The sequence below is a fragment of the Rhinoraja longicauda genome, unplaced genomic scaffold (genome assembly GCF_053455715.1).
Source record: "Rhinoraja longicauda isolate Sanriku21f unplaced genomic scaffold, sRhiLon1.1 Scf000780, whole genome shotgun sequence".
Lineage (NCBI taxonomy): Eukaryota > Metazoa > Chordata > Chondrichthyes > Rajiformes > Arhynchobatidae > Rhinoraja > Rhinoraja longicauda.
This window is the reverse complement of record NW_027601996.1, coordinates 25280-46331: the sequence shown is the minus strand read 5'-3', so window position 1 is coordinate 46331 and position 21052 is coordinate 25280. Positions and strand designations below refer to the sequence as shown.

The window sequence follows — 21052 nt, the reverse complement described above, 5'->3', positions numbered from 1 at the left end:
TAGGCAGCGGCATTTTGGCCTTCCTCATCGGGGCGATCAAGCTCCTACATCAGGGGGGTCGGGGCCTGTCGAACGTCGTGCGGCTTGGAGCTTCCCGACCTCGGTCACTACCCGAGACTGCGAGCTCCTTGATGTTAAAAGTCCGCAGGCCGCGGTGGGAACGTCGATCCTACCGTTGATAACTGGGAAAATCATAGCGTGAATGGTTTAGATGGGGTGCAAATTCTCAAAGATGTTCAGGAAAGGTTTTTCCAGCAGAGGGGCCCATGCGTGAGAGGGCAACACTTGATCGAGTCTTGGCAAATTGGGAAGGGCAAGTGAATGAAGTGTTTGTAGAGGAGCCTTTTGGGAACAGTGATCACTGTTCAATTAGGTTTAAGATCGTTACGAGGGCCCAGGTGTAAAATGCTAAATTGGAGTAAGGCCAACTTTGAGGGTGTGAAAAAAAGTCTCGCTCAAGTTGATTGGGGCAGGTTCCTGGGACCAAGTAAGGTTGTCAATTGTCCAGCATGACCAATGATCCATTTCGCTGGCATAGTCAGAGCTATGGTCCTGTTGGAGCTAGGGGTCTCCAGAGCCTTAGGAAGAAAGTGGAGTCAACATGAACATCACATCAAGCTGAAGAAAGTTGGCAGGATGGGTGGGGGGCCTGGAGGAGTTTTGGCAACTAAGGAGCAAAGTTAAAAAAAGGAAATCAGAAGGGCAAAAAGGGGCCACGAAATAGCTCTGGCAGATAGCATTAAGGACAATCCCTAGAAATTTTATAAATACATAAGGGGGGAAAGGGTAGAAACATAGCGTGGAAACAGTTCCTACCGCCAACCGAGTCCGCGCCGACCAGAGATCCCCGCACATTAACACTATCCTACACACACCAGGGACAATTTACACGTACACCCAAGCCAATTAACCTACAAACTTGCACTTCTTTGGAGTGTGGGAGGAAACCGAAGATCTCGGAGAAAACCCACGCAGACCATGGGGAGAACGTACAAACTCCGTACAGACAGCACCCACAGTCAGGATCGAAACCTGTAAGGCAGGAACTCTACCACTGCGCCACTGTGCTGCCTCATGGTTGAATTCACAAACTCGATCCAATCCTCGTCAGCATTTGTAAGATATTATGGCAGTGGCACATGGACAGAAACAAAGCACGGGTTTGCAGTCCGTTGTTGCCAGTGTGGGTCTTCTTTATTTTACAAACGTGCACTGCACATACTCACACATATTCACCAGACTGATAAGATAATTAATATAATACTATCGGTCGCGGTGGTGCAGCGGTGGAGTTGCTGCCTTACAGCGCTTGCTGCACCGGAGACCCGGGTTCGATCCTGACTGTGGGTGCTGTCTGTACGAGGTTTGTACGTTCTCCCCGAGACCGCGAGGGTTTTCTCCGAGATCTTCGGTTTCCTCACACGCTCCAAAAACGTGCAGGTTGGTAGGTTAATTGGCTTGGGTGTAAATTGTCCCTGGTGTGTGTAGGATAGTGTTAACGTGCGGGGATCGCTGGTCAGCGTGGACTCGGTCGGCTGAAGGACCTGTTTCCGCGCTGTATCACTAAACTAAACCAATATCACACAACACAAACCACACCATCTGGTGCTCAGTTCTGGAAGGTACAGTTACCATTACTACCATTACCAGGAAACGGGGGTTCCCCTCTTCCATTATAGATGAGGCTCTCACTAGGGTCTCTTCTTTCTTAATTTTTATAATTGATAATTGATTACAATGCATATAACAACAACAGTAAACCCCATCCCTTCCCTACATAATCATGAAAACAAACAAACAAAAACAAACAAATAAATAAATAAAAATACATTAAAAAAAAAAAAACATAACTACAATGTGACAAAAAAGACAAAAGCACAAAAACATGAGGCAAGGCAATTTTCACAAGTCAAATATTTCAGTATTTTCACTGCTGGATTCAAAGAAGGTACAAAAGCATGTGGCATTGAGGGGATAGTTTTACTTGTCCTTAATATGCTGCAGCACTGGGTTCCATATGTTGAAGAACTTTTGAGGGTTGCCAGACAATTCATATCTCAACCTCTCTACGTGTAAGATGGCCATTAATTCTCTTAACCAAGTCTCAAACTGAGGAGCAGAGTCTGATTTCCATAGTTTCAAAATACATCTGTTGGCAATTACCATACTATAAACCAAGATTGTGCGAGCATTATGGTCTAGCTTCTCAAGCGTTGTGGAATACCCGAATAGAGCAGTTTCAGGGTCCGGAGTGAAAGTGACGTTTAAAACAGTAGAGTACCATTGAAATAAAAGACACCAAAAGTTGTGAAGTTTTGGACAAATCCAAAAGTGGTGAGTGAGTGTACCCTCAGCGGTCTTGCATCTATTACACAAAGGTGAGAGATCAGGAAAGATTTTATGCAGCTTAACCTTAGAGTAGTGTAATCTGTGTATAACCTTGAATTGAATCAGTTGTAGCCTAGAATTAATAGAACAGGATTTTATACTTTTCAGTACTACCTTCCAGACATCGTCATCAATTTCAAAGTTAAGGTCTTCCCAGGTTTGTTTTATTTTTAAAGTAGATTTACCTAGTTTGTTTGAAAAGATACCTACAAAAGATGAGATTAGGTTCTTTGCTTCCGGGGGACCCAGCGAAATTTTGGACAACGAGTCGTCTTCGGGCAGGGACTCAAAAAGCAAATTGTTTTGTCGAACATAATTTCTCAGCTGTAAGTACCTGAAGAATTGAGTTTTGGGCAATGAGAACTTGGATTGTAGCTGATCAAATGATGCAAAGTGTCTATTTATGTAAAGATCTTTTATTGTAACTATCCCTTTACAGCTCCATTCTTTGAATGCTGTGTCTGTAAATGATGGGGGGAAAGCGTGGTTATGCCAGATTGGGGCGTGCATTGACGTATTCGGAAGCTCACAAGCTTTCCTAATTTGGTGCCATATTCTCTGAGCATTGGACAGAGTGAAGTGATCCTCTCTAAGAGAGGTGAGAGATCTGGGTAATGAAAAAAGGAGAGCAGGGAGAGAAGTTTTTGGGGTTAAGCTTTTTTCAATCGCCAGCCAAGGGGGCAGGTCATATCCAACTCCCCGTTCATATGCATACTGCCAGTATACCATGACTCTTAACATTGGCCGCCCAATAGTAATATAAAAAGCACGGTAACCCCAGTCCCCCATGTTCCCTCGTTTTTTTAAGATAAGCTTTTCAGATCCTGTGTGCTTTATATCCCCAAATAAATGGCATAATGATAGAATCGATTAACTTAAAGTAGGATTTGGGGATAAAAACAGGGACATTCTGAAATAAATACAGAAATCTCGGCAGGGAGACCATCTTTACTGCGTTCACGCGGCCAATCAAGGAAATAGGCAACGTTCTCCATTTCTCTATGTTCTCCTTTAGCTTGTTCAACCTTTCGGTAAAGTTAATTTTAAAAAGGGTCTTGGGGTTTTTAGATATTTTAATGCCCAGATATTTTATACTATCCGGATTTGTTTTAAACTGCATGTTGGCTAAGAATACAGGGTCTAATTCTGCTGTTATCGATATAAGTTCACTCTTCTGCCAGTTTATAGTGTAACCTGAGACCTCGCCAAAGGAATTAATAAGCTGGAATAGGTAAGGAACAGAATGTTCAGGGTCAGATAAAAAGATGGCAATATCATCCGCATAAAGCGAAATCTTATGTTCTACCCCACCCAGTATTATCGGTTTTATAAGCGCATGCCCTCTTATGCCAATTGCCAGCGGCTCAATGGCTAACGCAAAGAGGAGCGGCGAGAGGGGGCAGCCCTGTCGCGTACCCCTCTGAAGGGCAAAAGGGGGTGACCTATCCTGGTTTGTGAGTATGGAAGCGGTGGGATGAGCATATATAAGACGTACCCAGGAAATAAAAGAGGCACCAAGACCAAACTCTTCCAGCACTCTGAGTAAATATCCCCACTCAACCTGATCGAAAGCTTTTTCTGCGTCTAAACACAGAATGGCTTGTTTGGAAGAACTATCGAATTTGTGATACATAATATTCATTACTCTTCTAACATTAAAGAAAGAGAACCTATTGGGGATGAACCCGGTCTGATCCGTATGGATAATGGATTCTATACACTTATTTAGTCTAGTCGCCATTATTTTAGTAAAAATTTTAAAATCCAAATTAAGCATAGAAATTGGTCGGTATGAGGAGGGATTGGTCTCATCCCTGTCTTGTTTCAATAAGAGAGAAATATTAGCATTGTACAATGATGGTGGGAGCTTTTTCAACTCGATTGAGTGGGAAAGCATCCTGTGCAGGATCGGAGTTACCTGGTCAGCAAACTTCTTATAAAATTCGACTCCAAAACCATCTGGCCCAGGGCTCTTGCCGTTTTGCAACGACCTAATTGCATCCATGATTTCTACAGAGGAGGGTTCTGAGTTTAAGGCCTCACAAGAGGCACTATCTAATTTTGGTATGTCCAACTTTTTTAACCATGCATTGATATCGCCGTTGGCTTTGGATTTATACAGCTCTTGATAATACTCCTTAAGCGTTCATTTATTAATTTTGGATCGGTTAAAACAACACCCTTGCCTGATTTTATTATATGTATGGCCCTACTTGCTTGTTGCCCTCTAAGCTGACGGGCTAACAATGTATGCGGTTTGTCCCCTAATTCAAAATATCGCTGTTTCAGTCGCAGTAGCTGGTCACTGACTTGATTTGTTAGAATCGTGTTATACTCATATTTAAGACTGAGCATATTTTGCAGCGTTTGGGGGTTGTTTGTGCTCCTATACAACGTCTCCATTGGAGAAAGCTCTGAATCAATTTCTTGTAGACGTCTCTCTCTGGATTTCTTTAAAGACGCTTCATACGAAATAATATGACCCCTCATAACTGCCTTGAAAGCTTCCCACAAGGTGGAGTCCGAGACATCAGAAGTGTCATTGGTCTCCAAATATTCTGTAATTTTTTCAGACATGTATTTACAGAAAGTTCCATCATTAAGCAAGGAAAGGCGTAGTCGCCATTTAGCACATCGTTTAGACAGCTTAAAGTCAAAGATAATTGAGGTTGGAGCATGATCTGAGATCAAAATGTTTTGATATTTGGTATTTATTACATTAGGTATGAGTTTCGAGTCTAATAAAAAATAATCGATACAAGAGTATGAATTGTGCATTTTAGAAAAAAAAGAGTATTTTCTGTCTGTGGGATGCTGTATCCTCCAAATGTCAACTAAATTGGTGGAGGAGATGAGATTTTTCAAAACCATGGATGCATTCGAAGGGCTACACATTTTATTTGATGACCTATCCAGGTGCCAGTCGAGGATTGTGTTATGGTCCCCTGCAACAATCACATTCGTATTAGAAAGGTCAGGTAGCTTATCAAAGATTTTGCGGAAGAAAGCTGCATCATCAATATTCGGACCATAAATGTTAAACAGTGTTACATGAACAGAGTAAAGGTACCCAGTTACTATGAGAAATCGACCATTCGGGTCACTTACTGTAGAAATATGTCTGAAATCTATGTTTTTCTTAACCATAATTGCCACCTCGCGGGCTTTGCTAGAAAATGTGGATTGAAATATCTGATCTGCCCATCTACAGCGCAACTGTCTCTGCCCCAATGTTCTAATGTGAGTTTCTTGGAGGAACACAAGGTCGGCAGATAAAGACCTGAGGTGTGAAAACACCTTAGCTCGTTTAATTGGGTGGCCCATGCCGCGGACATTCCAGCTCACCATGGTAACCCTCCCACGCACATCATCATCCCCAGGTACCATCAGAAGGTGTAAATTGTATTACATAAGCAGCGACATAATAATTTGCCTCAAACAAAAAAACATGAAGACCACCAACACAAAAGCACATACAAAACTCGGACTTTCCCTCCCCCATCCCCACTTTCCCAAACAAAGTGAGAGAAAATATCCTAACATACTGTAAACGGGGGTTACCTCAACTATCTAGCCTGTTAAGCCCAAAGGCTAGCTAAAGGCTAAAAGGGTCTCTTCTACATGCCGCAGCTCTGCTCTTGCTCCCCCTCCCCCCATTCCAACAAATCATCCGCCAACATTTCCGTCACCTACAACGGGACCCCGCCACTGGCCATATCTTCCCATCCCCTCCCCTTTCTGCGTTCCGCAGAGACCGTTCCCTCCGTAACTCCCTAGTCCACTTGTCCCTTCCTACCCAAACCATCCCATCCATATAACCATATAACTACAGCACGGAAACAGGCCCGTTCGGCCCTACCAGTCCACGCCGACCACTCTCTCTGACCTAGTCTCATCTACCTGCTCTCAGACCATAACCCTCTAATCCCCTCTTATCCATATACCTATCCAATTTACTATTAAATAATAAAATCGAGCCTGCCTCCACCAATTCCACCGGAAGCCCATTCCATACAGCCACCACCCTCTGAGTAAAGAAGTTACCCCTCATATCATATATATACAGCCGGAAACAGGCCTTTTCGGCCCACCAAGTCCGTGCCGCCCAGCGATCCCCGTACATTAATACTATCCTACACCCACTAGGGACAATTTTTACATTTACCCAGCCAATTAACCTACAAACCTGTACGTCTTTGGAGTGTGGGAGGAAACCGAAGATCTCGGAGAAAACCCACGCAGGTCACGGGGAGAACGTACAAACTCCTTACAGTGCAGCACCCGTAGTCAGGATCGAACCTGAGTCTCCGGCGCTGCATTCGCTGTTACCCCTAAACTTTTGTCCCTCAATTCTGAAGCTATGTCCCCTTGTTGGAATCTTCCCCACTCTTAAAGGGAAAAGCCTACCCACGTCAACTCTGTCCGTCCCTCTTAAAATTTAAAAAACCTCTATCAAGTCCCCCCTCAACCTTCTACGCTCCAAAGAATAAAGACCCAACCTGTTCAACCTCTCTCTGTAGCTTAAGTGCTGAAACCCAGGCAACATTCTAGTAAATCTCCTCTGTACCCTCTCCATTTTGTCGACATCCTTCCTATAATTTGGCGACCAGAACTGCACACTATACACCAGATTCGGCCTCACCAATGCCCTGTACAATTTTAACATTACATCCCAACTTCTATATTCGATGCTCTGATTTATAAAGGCAAGCATACCAAACGCCTTCTTCACCACCCTATCCACATGAGATTCCACCTTCAGGGAACAATGCAGTTATTCCCAGATCCCTCTGTTCCACTGCATTCCTCAATTCCCTACCATTTACCCTGTACGTCCTATTTTGATTTGTCCTACCAAAATGCAGCACCTCACACTTATCAGCATTAAACTCCATCTGCCATCTTTCAGCCCACCCTTCCAAAAGGCCCAAGTCTCTCTGTAGACTTTGAAACTCTACTTCATTATTAACTACACCACCTATCTTAGTATCATCTGCATATTTACTAATCCAATTTGCCACACCATCATCCAGATCATTAATGTAAATGACAAACAACAGTGGACCCAACACAGATCCTTGGGGTACTCCACTAGACACTGGCCTCCAACCTGACATAAATTGTCAACCATTACCCTCTGGTATCTCCCATTCAGCCATTGTTGAATCCATCTTGCAACCTCACTATTAATACCCAATGATTTAACCTTCTTAATCAACCTTCCATGTGGAACCTTGTCAAATGCCTTACTGAAGTCCATATAGACAACATCCACAGCCTTGCCCTTATCAATTTCCCTGGTAACCTCTTCAAAAAATTCAAGAAGATTAGTCAAACATGACCTTCCAGGCACAAATCCATGTTGACTGTTTCTAATCAGGCCTTGTTTATCCAAATAATTATATATATTGTCCCTAAGTATCTTTTCCATTAATTTTCCCACCACAGACGTCAAACTAACAGGTCTATAATTGCTAGGTTTACTTTTAGAACCTTTTTTAAACAAAGGCACAACATGCGCAATGCGCCAATCTTCCGGCACCATCCCCGTTTCTAATGACGTTTGAAATATTTCCGTCATAGCCCCTGCTATTTCTGCACTAACTTCCCTCAATGTCCTAGGGAATATCCTATCAGGACCTGGAGACTCATCCACTTTTATATTTTTCAAAAGTGTCCGTACCTCCTCTTCTTTAATCCTCATAATTTCCATCACTACTCTACTTGTTTCGCTTACCTCACATCATTCAATATCCTTCTCCTCGGTGAATACCGAAGAAAAAAAATTGTTTAATATCTCCCCCATTTCTTCCGGCTCAGCACATAGCTGTCCACTCTGACTCTCTAATGGACCAATTTTATCCCTCACTATCCTTTTGCTATTGACATATCTGTAGAACCCCTTGGGGTTTACTTTTACATTACTTGCCAAAGCAGCCTCATATATTTTTTTCGCTTTTCTAATTTCCTTCTTAAGATTCCTTTTACATTCTTTATATTCCTCAAGAACCTCATTTACTCCCTGCCGCTTATATTTATTGTATATCTCCCTCTTTTTCCGAACCAAGTGTCCAATTTCCCTGGAAAACCACGGCTCTTTCAAATTATTATTCTTTCCTTTCCACCGAACAGGGACATAAAGACTCTGTACTCTCAAAATTTCACCTTTAAATATCCTCCATTTCTCTATTATATCCTTTTCATAAAACAAAAAGTTCCATTTCACTCCTTTTAAATCCTTTCTCATCTCCTCAAAATTAGCCTTTCTCCAATCCAAAATCTCAACCCTTGGTCCAGATTTGACCTTCTCCATAATTATATTGAAACTAATGGCATTATGATCACTAGACCCAAAGTGCTCCTCAACACATACCTCTGTCACCTGACCCGTCTCATTTCCCAACAGGAGGTCCAATACTACCCCTTCTCTGGTAGGTACCTCTACGTATTGCTGCAAAAAACTATCCTGCACACATTTTACAAACTCCAAACCATCCAGTCCTTTAACAGAATATGATTCCCGGTCTATGTACGGAAAATTGAAATCACCCACAATCACTACTCTGTGCTTACTACTAATATCTGCTATCTCCTTACATATTTGCTCTTCCAATTCTCGTTCCCTATTTGGCGGTCTATAATACACCCCTATAAGTGTTGCTAAACCTTTCTCATTTCTGAGTTCCACCCAAACAGCCTCCCTAATCGAGCCTTCTAGTCTGTCCTGCCAAAGCACTGCTGTGATATCCTCCCTGACAGGCAATGCAACACCCCCACCTCTTGCCCCTCCGATTCTATCACATCTGAAACAATGAAATCCTGGAATATTTAATTGCCAATCGCAACCCTCCTGCAACCATGTTTCACTGATCGCCACAACATCATACTTCCAGATGTCAATCCAGGCTCTAAGCTCATCCACCTTTCTTACAATGCTCCTAGCATTAAAATATACACATTTAAGGGACCCATCATTTCTTATTCTCAGTTTATTTCTTTTCACTTCCCCGGGCACTTTCCCCTGCAACCGCAGGAGATGCAAGACCTGTCCCTTTACCTCCCCCCTCAACTCCATCAAAGGACCCAAACAGTCTTTCCAGGTGAGAGAGAGGTTCACCTGCACCTCCTCCAACCTCATCTATTACAATACAATACAATACAATACAATACAATACAATATATCTTTATTGTCATTGTACCCAGGGGTACAACGAGATTGGGAATGCGCCTCCCATACGATGCACTAATTTAGGTAATTTAGACAGCAGCAACCCAACGAAACGAACAGTTGTAACAGTTTTGGACAGGGTAAAGTGCAAGTTGATCTATGCGTTGTGGCCATCCGGCTCAGCAGGACCGGTTCATAGCAGCTATGGCCCTGGGGATGAAGCTGTTCCTGAGTCTGGAGGTGCGGGCATAGAAGGCCTTGTATCGTCTGCCCGATGGAAGGAGTTCGAACAGACTGTTGCAGGGGTGTGAAGAGTCTTTGTGGATGCTGGTGGCTTTTCTGAGGCATCGTGTGTTGTAGATGCCCTCCAAGTCTGGTAGCTGTGTTCCGATGGCCCTCTGAGCTCTATGGACTACCCGCTGTAGAGCTTTCCTTTCTGCCTCCGTGCAGCTGAGGTACCACACAGGGATTCCATGCGTTAGGATGCTCTCTATGGTGCAGCGGTAGAAGGTCTTCAGCAGCTGTTGGGGTAGACCAGACTTTTTCAGTGTTCTTAAGTAGAACAGTCTTTGTTGTGCCTTCTTGACCAGCGCAGCAGTGTTATTGGACCATGTTAGGTCCTCCGAAATGTGAGTGCCCAGAAACTTGAAGCTGGACACTCTCTCCACACTGACCCCATTGATAGATATTGCATCCGCTGCTCCAGATGTCAACTTATTTACATCAGCGATAACAAACGCAGGCTCGGCGATCGCTTCGCTCAACAACTGCGCTCAGTCCGCACTAACCAATCTGATCTCCCGGTGGCTGAGCACTTCAACGCCCCCTCCCACTCCCAGTGTGACCTTTCTGTCATGGGCCTCCTCCAGTGCCATAGTGAGGCCCACCGCAAATTGGAGGAACAGCACCTCATATTTCGCCTGGGCAGCTTGCAGCCCAGTGGTATGAACATTGACTTCTCCAACTTTAGATAGTTCCTCTGTCCCTCTCTTCCCCTCCCCCTTCCCAGATCTCCCTCTATCTTCCTGTCTCCACCTATATCCTTTCTTTGTCCCGCCCCCCCTATCATCAGTCTGAAGAAGGGTCTCGACCCGAAAAGTTACCTATTCCTTCTCTCCTGAGATGCTGCCTGACCTGCTGAGTTACTCCAGCATTTTGTGATTAATTACCGACACTAGTCACCTCCCTCCCCCTGCGTTCAGTTCATCCCCAGTCTCCGTCCCCCGGCGTCCGTCCGTCCTCTGTAGCCAACTCCCTTGTCACTCCGTCCCTCCTCTCACTCCCCCCAGAGTTGGTCTGTCCGCTCCATCTGTTCCTGGGGTCTCTACGTCACCTTCACCACTCTTTCTGTAACCCCACTCTCTTTCACCAACCCCCCTCTCTTTCCCCCCCCCCCCCCCGTCTCTCCCCTCTCTTCTTCCCCCTGCCCGCTGCAGGAGTGGTCCTGGGGAGAGAGGGGGAGCGTTGCCGCAGATGCTGCTGCCGTTTCGGTTGGGCCTTGGGGGGCCGTTGGGCTCCGGCCTCCAGCCCTTTCCCTAGATCCACGTGAAGACCTGGCCGGGATCTTGCTGCAAGCACTGGAGGGGGAGGGAGTGCTGGGAGAGCTGGAGGGGGTGCAGAGGGAGGGGGGGAAGGCACTGGAGGGGATGCGTGGGGCGATGGAGGGAGAGAGCGATAGGGCACTGGAGGCAGTGAGGGGGGAGAGGGACAGCGGCAGGTTGGGAGGGGTGGAGGGGGTGTTGAACGGCGTTGCCCCGTCTCGCTGCACCCAGGGGGAGTTTGCGGAGGCGCTGGCTGGGAGCCTGGGGCGTGCAGCCCGGCTGCGGGTGCCGGCTGCATTGGTGCAGACTGCACTGGGGCCAGAGCGGGCATTGCTGCTGCTGCAGGGCCAGTGGGTGGAACCGCGCCACACACTAGCCAGCGGCTACCGGTACTGATTCCCCCGGCTACAGGCGGCCGTCGACCACCTCCTCCACTGACCCCAAGCCCGGGGTCAGTGGTCACATCCCCAGGGGTCAGACCCAGCCTGCACCACCTGCTGCTCTGACCTCTGGCCTGGGGTCAGAGGGTGGGAGTCAGTGGTCAAAAGGTCACACCAGCACTTCCCTGAGCTCAGGCCCATCCGATGAGGGGGGTCAGAGTGAATGGCCTCCCTGAGATTACGACCACCCTGGTCTCCTGACCTAGGCCAGGGTCAGAGGTCAAAGGGTAGGGGTCAGGGTTAACGGGCCAGGCTTCCCCGACCGGACGAGGGGCGAGGTCAGGGGTCAGACTGAATGTGAACGGTCAGGGGTCAGCAGGTGTTGCAGGAAGTTTGGGGGTGGGTTCGGGGTTGAGGGTCGCTTCCGGGGTGGGAGGTCAGCATGGGGAGGTGGGGGAGGGGCAGTTATAACCGGTTCCACTGAGCAATAAATGCCATTCACCCATCAGTCGTCTCCTGTCTCCTTCACACCCGCTCCTCTAAGCCGACCTTATTCTTCAAAGCTGAGGAACCATTTCTTAACAAGAAACACCAAATGCAAAGCCCATCCAGATTCAGATTCTGAGGAAAGGTCATTAGTGATAGGAGCACAATCAGGCCATTCGGCCCATCAAGTCACTCCGTCATTCAATCACGGTTGATCTATCTCTCCCTTTCAACAGCAACACACCTCCCCATAACCCCTGACATCCGTTCCAATCAATTTATTTATCTCTGCCTTGAAAAGGCCATTGACTTGGCCTCCACTTGAATCCCACAGATTCACCACCCTCTGACGAAATAAATTCCTCCTCATCTCCTTCCTAAATTATTCATTATCTCCCATTAGTGGAAACATTGTGAAAGTGGCCTTTCACAAAGTAATGTCCCTTTATTAAAGACAGGTCAAACAAAGCTAGACAAAAATCTGGAGTAACAGCGGGACAGAAGGTGATGATTCAGGTCGAGACCCTTCCTCAGTTGGGAGAGGGTCTCAACATGAACCATCACCCATTCTCTCTAGAAATGCTGCCTGTCCCTGAGTTACTTCAGCATTTTGTGTCTATCTTTGGTGTAAACCAGCATCTGTAGTTCACAGTGCACAGAGCACACAAACATAATTGATGTTGCCCTCCCCCATTCCCCATTTACTGGTGCCCTCCCCTAATTCCCCATTTACTGGTGCCCTCCCCTAATTCCCCATTTACTGGTGCCCTCCCCTAATACCCCATTTACTGGGACCCTCCCATAATTCTCCATTTACTGGTGCCCTCCCCTAATTCCCCATTTACTGGTGCCCTCCTCTAATTCCCTATTTACTGGTGCCCTCCCCTAATTCCCCATTTACTGGTGCCTTTAATTCCCTATTTACTGGTGCCCTCCCCTAATTCCCCATTGTGGGGAAACATGCCCTTCTGCCCACCAAGTCCACGCTGACCATAGTTTTTATAAATTATCCTGGTGTGTAGGGAATAGATAAGAAAGTGGGATAACCTAGTTAACTTGTTAACTAACCTACAAACCCGTATGTCTTTGGGATGTGGGAGGAATCCAGAGCACCTGGACAAAGCTCACGCGGTCACAGGGAGAATGTGCAAGTTTCACAGACAGCACCTGAGGTCAGGATAGTCCCTGAGTCCATGAGGCAGCAACTCCACCTGCTGCACCACTCTGCCCCCCAGTTAAAGGGAAGTAATTATGGGCACCGAACCTGTGATCTTTGTTTACAAGATGTTAAAGTTGGCACAGTTGCCTTACCAAATTGCCACAGTTATAATCTGAATCAGCACAAAATATACCCTTTGAGCCAGCACCGCCATTCAATATGATCATGGCTGAGCATCCAAAATTGGTACCCTGTTCCTGCTTTTTCCCCATCTCCCTTGATTCCCTTAGACCTAAGAGCTAAATCTAACTCTTGAGAAGAAGGGTCTCGACCCAAAACGTCACCCATTCCTCTCCAGAGAGGTTGCCTGTCCCGCTGATTTACTCCAGCATTTTGTGTCTAGCTTCGGGGTAAATCAGATAGACTGAGGGTGGGAGGGAGTGTGGGTGCTGAGCAACAGATGCTGTCTGTTGGCTGCTGTCACCATGCTGCTGGGGAACATGGAAGATGTCATCTTGTTGAGAGACAGAGACAGAGAGAGACAAGACAGAGAGACAAAGACAGCGACACAGAAAGAGAGAGACAGAGAGAAAGAGTGAGAGACAGACAGAAAAACAGAGGCAGAGAAACAGAGACAGAGTGAGAGAAAGTGAGACAGTGAGAGACAGACAGACAGAGACAGACAGACACAGAGAGATAGACAGAGAGAGAGGAGAGGGAAAGATGTATAATTGAGTGAAAAAGGCAGACTGTTGCAGTGTGTGATAAAGTGGAAGGCAGAGGAATCATTGGGAATGTCAGTCTATGGAGCAGGAGAGAAAAAGAGAGAGTACAAGGAGATAGATTGAATGAAGGTGTTGTGCAAAGGCAGTGTGAGTGGGATGGGTATGCTCTGTAGTATTAACACTGGTCTGTATTGTTGGCCTCTCTGTATTGTGGTTCTGTAGGGATACACTGGCACAATGTTTCAGTGAATGATATAATTCAGAAGTTGGGTCTGTGATCTGGAGAATGTGTTCCCATCACACCACGGTGGTGAGGAGTTTAAAGTCAGTTCATTAAATCTGTGCAATTAAAGGCCTGTGTCTGTTGCTGTGACATCGGGAAATGTCTAAACCGATAACTTCAGCTTCGAGGAAGAGCACCTGTTGACTTCACCTGTTGACTTCACCTGCTCTGGTCTTTATATGACTCCAGGCCCCCAGTAAAGTAGCTGACCCTTACCTGCACTGAAATGGCCCAGGGAAACACCCAGTTCAAATGTGGTTGGGGCCAGGAAATAAATGCTGGTTCACTTCACTTGCACCTCCTCCAACCTCATCTACTGTTTCCACTGTTCAAGGTGTGGACTCTTTTACATCAGCGAGACCAAACGTAGACTCGGCGATCGTTTCGCTGAACACCTTCGCTCAGTCAGCCTGGACCTACCTGATCTCTCGGTTGCCAAACACTTTAATTCCCCTTTCCATTCCCACACTGACATTTCTGTCCTGGGCCTCCTGCACTGTCAGAGTGAGACTAAATGCAAATTGGAGGAACAGCATCTCATATTTCACTTGGACAGCTTACAACCTAGTGGTACAAATATTGATTTCATGAATTGTTTCCATGTCCCATCTACATTAGTAGGAAATAAAAACTGCAGATGCTGGTTTAAATCGACGGTAGACAATCCGGTTGCTGCCTAACCTGCTGAATTACTCCAGCATTTTGTGTCCCATCCACATTAGTTCCACTTGCCTGTTTGGGCCATATCCCTCCAACCCTGTCCTATCCATGTACCTGTCCAACTGTCTCTTAAATATTGGGATAGTCCCTGCCTCAACTACCTCCTCTGGCAGCTTGTTCCATACACCCACCACCCTTTGTGTGAAAAACATATCCCTCAGATTCCTATATAAATCTTTTCCCCTTCATGTTAAACCTATGTCTTCTGGTCCTTGATTCCCTTACTCTGGGCAAGAGACTGTGTATCTACCTGATCTGTTCCTCCCATGATTTTATACACCTCTATAAGATCACACCTGAAACTCCTGCGCTCCAAGCAATAGAGCCCCAGCTTACTCAATCTCTCCATATAGCAGACCCTGGTATCCTGACAACATACTCATAAATCTTCTCTGTAGCCTTTCCAGCTTGTTGACATCTTTCCTATAACATTGTGTCCAGAACCGGACACAAACTCTAAATGTGGTCCCATCAACGTCTTTCAAACTACAACAAGACCTCCCAACTTCTATACTCAATACTCTGACTGATGAAGGCCAATGTGCCAAAAGCCTTTTTGACCACCCTATCTACATGCGACTCCACCTTCAAGGAACCATGCACCTGCACTCCTGTATCCCTCTGATCCACAACACTCCCCGCAGCCCCACCATTGTCTGGTCATATCCCCAATGTCTTTTCCCTGGGGTCTGTTCCTGCAATACCTGCCCCCCTGTGCTTTCCTGCAATGTCTGGCCCTCAGACTTATGCCATTTGGATCAGGTGCTGGTGTTGATTCGTCAGTACCTGTTGTATCCTATTCTGAACCTGTCCACGTATTCCTCGCCTGATGTGTTTTACAATAGGCAATAGACAATAGGTGCAGGAGTAGGCCATTCGGCCCTTCGAGCCAGCACCGCCATTCCATGTGATCAAGGGTGATCATTCACAATAAGTACCCCGTTCCTGCCTTCTCCCCATATCCCCTGACTCTACTATCATTAGGAACTCTCTCTTGAAATCATCCAGAGAATTGGCCTCCACTGCCTTCTGAGGCAGCCCAGTATCTGGTTTATTGGTGCATTGAGCTGAAGTCCCCACAGTGATGAGTGAACAGTGATGGGCAGATTGCTGCCCTCAGTCTTATCAACTCCAAACATTTCATGTTCTTGTTATTTTCTTTTATTTATGTATCTAATTTCAAATGAAAACATGCACTTCAGCAGAAAGAATTAAAAATAAGCTGCAGAAAATGAGTTAAACAACATCTGATTTACAACAATGATTTAGCAAGTCCCCAAGCACCACATTGCTTCATGTTCCTTCTCCCCTCCCCCTGCCCCCTTCTTTCTCCACAATATCAGTGCATCCCCCCCACTCCCACACTCCCCTCTTCTCCTTCACTCATCACATTCCCATCCCCTGCTCCCCTTTCCCAAACATTAATCCTGCCTTCCTCTCCCACTCCTCAATGCCACCCACTCCAGTGTCTCATACATTTTCCCACTGTAATGTCCTCTCCTGTCCCCCCCCCCCCCCCCTCAGGCCCAACCTGTTTCATCCCCAGCATCCCCAGTGCATTTCCAAGTTTATCTCCTGAAATGAGCGTTTGCAGTGCAGTAGCCTCGGATTGCCGTGTGAGTGAATGAGAGGAAGACTCCATTTGCCAACGTCAGCAGCAGCATGGCGATCTCTTGTGTGAATGTGGCGTGTGTGGCGGCCGGTCATCGCTGCACCTGTAACATACACGGGAAAGTCAGATGTTGTGTGTGGCAAGGTGCAGCACAGATGGTAATCTGTAGCGACAGGCAACTAAATAACAGACAGTCTGTCCTTAACCTCGGAGATGGACCCTCATGGACAGGGGGTCTGCACCTTTTCTAGGACCCTCGAGGATTGGTGGTCTGTGCATATTGTATGAGATGGACCCTCATGGACAGGTGGTCTTTCATTAGTGGCCGAGGTCAACTCTAACGGATACACAGTCTGAATACCAGTTGTGGGCTTAAGAGAGGTGCCATACTTGGGCTCAGGTTTCAGATACTGAGTACCCTGTTAGTTGTAGTTTAGTGATACAGCATGGAAACAGGCCCTTCAGCCCACCGAGACCGACCCTGCACATTAACACCACCTGAGAGACAATTTTTTTACATTTACACCAAGCCAATTAACCTACAAACCTGTACATCTTTGGAGTTTGGGAGGAAACCGAAGATCTCAGAGAAAACCCACGCAAATCACGGGGAGAACGTACAAACTCCGTACAGACAGCACCCGTAGTCAGGATCAAACCCGTGTCTCTGGCGCTGTGAGGCAGCAGCTCTACAGCTGCGCCTTCGTGCCACCCAACATTTTACATGAATACGTTTGTTTGATTTCCTTGTTTGAGCCCAGCGTCATTGCCCCAAATACCCAACATTCCATGAATGTTTGCTGTACCAAGTCCCAGAGGACAGGAGTAAAGAGGAAAGGTTCAAAGAGCAGGGGGATGTGAAGGGTCCCAGACTGCATCATCTGTTGACTGGTGTGGTGAGGATTCCAGAGTAGAGAACACAGTGTGGTGAGGAATGGACGGTAAAAGTGTGGGGGTCACAAAGTATCTCTGTCCTTGGTCATTGTTACCTTGACAACCGTGACGAAGGTACTGTAGAGGAAACTGATAATGAACAGAATGGCGAAGGCAGCAACTGTAAGCACATTGTCATCTCCATCCAAGTCCCCCAGTTCCTCCTTTCCTTCCTCTCCCGTCAAGTCTGTGCCGGCTGCAAAACAAATGGGAAGGTGAGACAGTTAGTTTGCTCTGAGGATCAACAGATCAACACTGTCTGAATTAAATGATGACAACAGGATGACAGGAACACATGGCTGCCTCTAACATCTAGACCGTGTACTTTGTATAAAGTTGGATTTCCACAAATCAGGTGGATCATTTGTAACCCAGGGAGCACTGTACATAACTAAAAAATAATCCCTCCTCATCTAGTTAGTTAGTTTAGTTCATTGTCACGTGCACTGAGGTACAGTGAAAAGCTTTTGTTGCGTGCTAACCAGTCAGCGGAAAGACAAAACACTTGTATAAATGAGTCATTTACTGTGTATACATACAAGATAAGGGAATATCGTTTAGTGCAAGGTAAAGCCAGTAAAGTCCGATCAAAGATAGTCCGAGGGTCACCAATGAGGTAGATAGTAGTTCAGGACTGTTCCCTTGATGTGGTTGGATGATTCAGTTGCCTGATAACAGCTGGGAAGAAACTGTCCCTGAATGTGGAGGTGTGCAAATAGATCATCTGAGGATAATCTATTCTGTTGGTTCCAATTAACTTTGTGAAAACATTGAACAGATCTTCCTTTAGCCTTCTAAATTACAACTTATTCAGCATCATCTCACTTTGTAATTTATCCTGGCGAGTCCAGGTCTGTTCAACCCTCCCTGTGAGCCAGTATCTCCTCTTTGGGTATGGTCCACACACATTGAGCTGAACACATTGCCACAGGCAAAGCTCATCACTGGCCCTTCTTTCTGTATCTTTCCACTTTCTGAATGAGTTGATCACATGCAACCTGCATGAGATAACCACTTATGAAGTGTTTGCGCAGTAATCAATCAGAACCAGAACCATTCGCAAAGATGAACACAAATCCTTCCCTGTCCATCAGTATCCTCCCACACTCCAAAGTCATAGAGGTTTGTAGGTTAATTGGCGTCGTTAAAATTGTAAGTTGTCCATAGTTTATGTAGGATGGTGTTAGTGTGCAGAGATCGCTGGTCGGCGCAGACCCGATGAGCCGAAGGACCTGTTTCTGCGCTGTATCTCTAAACTAAACTAAACAAAGTGTTGGGAGTTGTGCAGAATGTTACAGTCACAACCCAGTTCACACTGTGAACCCTGGAACAGCAGTCTGCACGCGACACTGAGTAGCAGTAACTTTCTGGAGAGACATTCCCTTTCCTCAAGAATACCAACTGCTCAACTAACCACAACCTGGTCTTGTTACTATCGGCCCAATATGAAAGGCAGTGGAGGCCAATTCTCTGAATGCATTCAAGAGAGAGCAAGATAGAGCTCTTAAGGATAGCGGAGTCAGGGGGTATGGGGAGAAGGCAGGAACAGGGTACTGATTGAGAATGATCAACCATGATCACATTGAATGGTGGTGTTGGCTCGAAGGGCCGAATGGCCTACTCCTGCACCTATTGTCTATAGTCTAAAAGAGGAGATAACCATAATTTGACAGAATGCAGGAGCTGGTGAGACACACAGATGCACAGGCACATTCACCCAGAGTAGGGGAATCAAGAACCATTGGACATGGGTTTAAGGTGAGGGGGGGGGGGGGGGACAGATTTAATGGTAATCTGAGGGGTACATTTTTCACACAGAGGGCACTGGGTACATGGAGTGTGCTGCAGGAGGAGGTAGTTGAGGCAGAAACTATAACAATGTTAAAAAGTTATTTGGACAGGTACATGGATAGGACGAACAGTGAAAAAAGGCCTAGATAGAATGGATGTGGAGAGGGTGTTTCCACTTGTGCGAGAGTCTAAGACCATAGCCTCAGAACTAAAGGACGAACCTTTAGGAAGGAGATGAGGAGGAATTTCTTTAGTCAGAGGGTGGTGAATCTGTGGAATTCATTGCCACAGAAGGCTGTGGAGGCCAAGTCAGGAGATATTTTTAGAGCAGTGATTGATAGATTCTTGATCAGTGTGGGCGTCACGGGTTAAGGGGGGAAGGCAGCAGAATGGGGTTGGGAAGGAGAGATAGATCAGCCATGATTGAATGGCAGAGTAGACCTGATGGGCCAAATGGCCTAATTCTGCTCCTATCACTTATGAACTTGAGATGATTAGTGATTTGGGCCAAACATGGGCAGATGGGACGAGTGTAGATCGGGCACCTTGGTTGGCACAGGCAAGCTGAGCCGAAGGGCCTGTTACCGTGCTGTATAAATCTATGACTCCATGATCACTCCAATGCCAACATGATTGTACCGAGCTCCATCCACACAATGGACTTTCTGATGGACCTCTTTTCCAGTGTGAACAAACAATTGTACAAATACAAATACTCGACCCCACTCTTCAAATTTACAGAAGACAACTGGTTGGCTAAATGAGATGCCACACACAGGGGACCTACAACAATGAGTGGACTGACCCTGTGACACTAATTTTGAAGAACAGCAGGCTTGGTCTTCACTGGCCTGGCTGCCGAGGTGTTTTGGAAGAAGCTGAAGTTATGAAATCACACAAGTAAATTGCGTTGTGTCCTAGTCTTGGGCTCTTGGTTATCACACACACACACACACACTGCAACACTGTCCTACAGTGCTAAACTTGCTGCGCCCTATTTTGCAAAAGATGTGATCATTCGAGTGAATCCCAGCATTTTACCTTGAAAGCTTTTCACTTTCCGGCTGATACTGGTGTTCGAGGGGGGATGAGACACTGTACAGCTGAAGACTGAGCCTTTCTTCCAATCCTCTGAACTCACAGTCAGGAAGTGGCTGGCACTGAAAGTCCCCCCCTGCTCCAGAGCAGTCGGTGTGGTGCTGGTGCTGGCGGAGATCGGGGCTCCGTCTTTCTCCCAAGTGACGTTAATGAGGTCCGGGTAGAAACCAGAGAGCACACACTCGAGGGGGGCTGCGTTGTCACGCTTGGTCTCTTGGTGAGCTGGAGGCAGCAGTCTGACCTTGGGACTTTTAGTCTCAACTGGAACAGAGGAGCAAAGTAGATGTTAAACTCCCTTGCTCATGGTAACTAATGTTGGCCATATCTTTGCTGATCTCTTGCCCACCTTTGGCACTTTCTGTCCGTGCGGACACTGGTGATGATGATGGAGATCGTTGGGCAGAGCACACGACCTCCACCCCACTGGTCCACTCCTCCACACTGGTCCGGAGTTTACTGATCACTCTGTCTTGGGTCCTTTCCCCTCTCTGTTGGTAGGTCACAGCCCCTGTAGTTCTCTCCCTTCCGCTCACTTGCCAGTAGATTTGGACTTGGCTCAGATCAGCACCCACTACCATGCACACCACAGTAGCGGTCTTGTTGATCCAAATCTCTTCAGTGGAGGGATTTTGGATAAAGACAGACAATTCTGCAGATGAGAAATAGAAAGCTTACAAACCGGACAAGGTCTGGTGTTGTCGTCGTTGATCAACTGGACTCTGACGACTTGCATTCATTTTCCAGACTCACTAGATTGACTTGTGCACA

General features: G+C 46.4%; 1 protein-coding gene and 1 pseudogene across 1 annotated transcript in view; one reads left to right on the top strand and one right to left on the bottom strand.

Moving 5' to 3' along the window:
• Positions 1-232: 232 nt before the first annotated feature.
• Positions 233-11535, top strand: LOC144591272 (epimerase family protein SDR39U1-like; annotated as a pseudogene).
• Positions 11536-16422: 4887 nt separating this feature from the next.
• LOC144591270 (uncharacterized) overlaps positions 16423-21052 on the bottom strand; it is a 29831-nt gene continuing 25201 nt past the window's right edge. Inside the window, exons 9-12 of the mRNA XM_078395538.1 lie at positions 20631-20933; positions 20228-20545; positions 17452-17591; positions 16423-16565 (exon numbers count right to left, since the gene is read on the bottom strand). Coding sequence (XP_078251664.1) covers positions 16554-16565; positions 17452-17591; positions 20228-20545; positions 20631-20933 — 773 coding nt within the window. The 3' untranslated portion in view covers positions 16423-16553. The remainder of the gene's footprint in view (positions 16566-17451; positions 17592-20227; positions 20546-20630; positions 20934-21052) is intronic.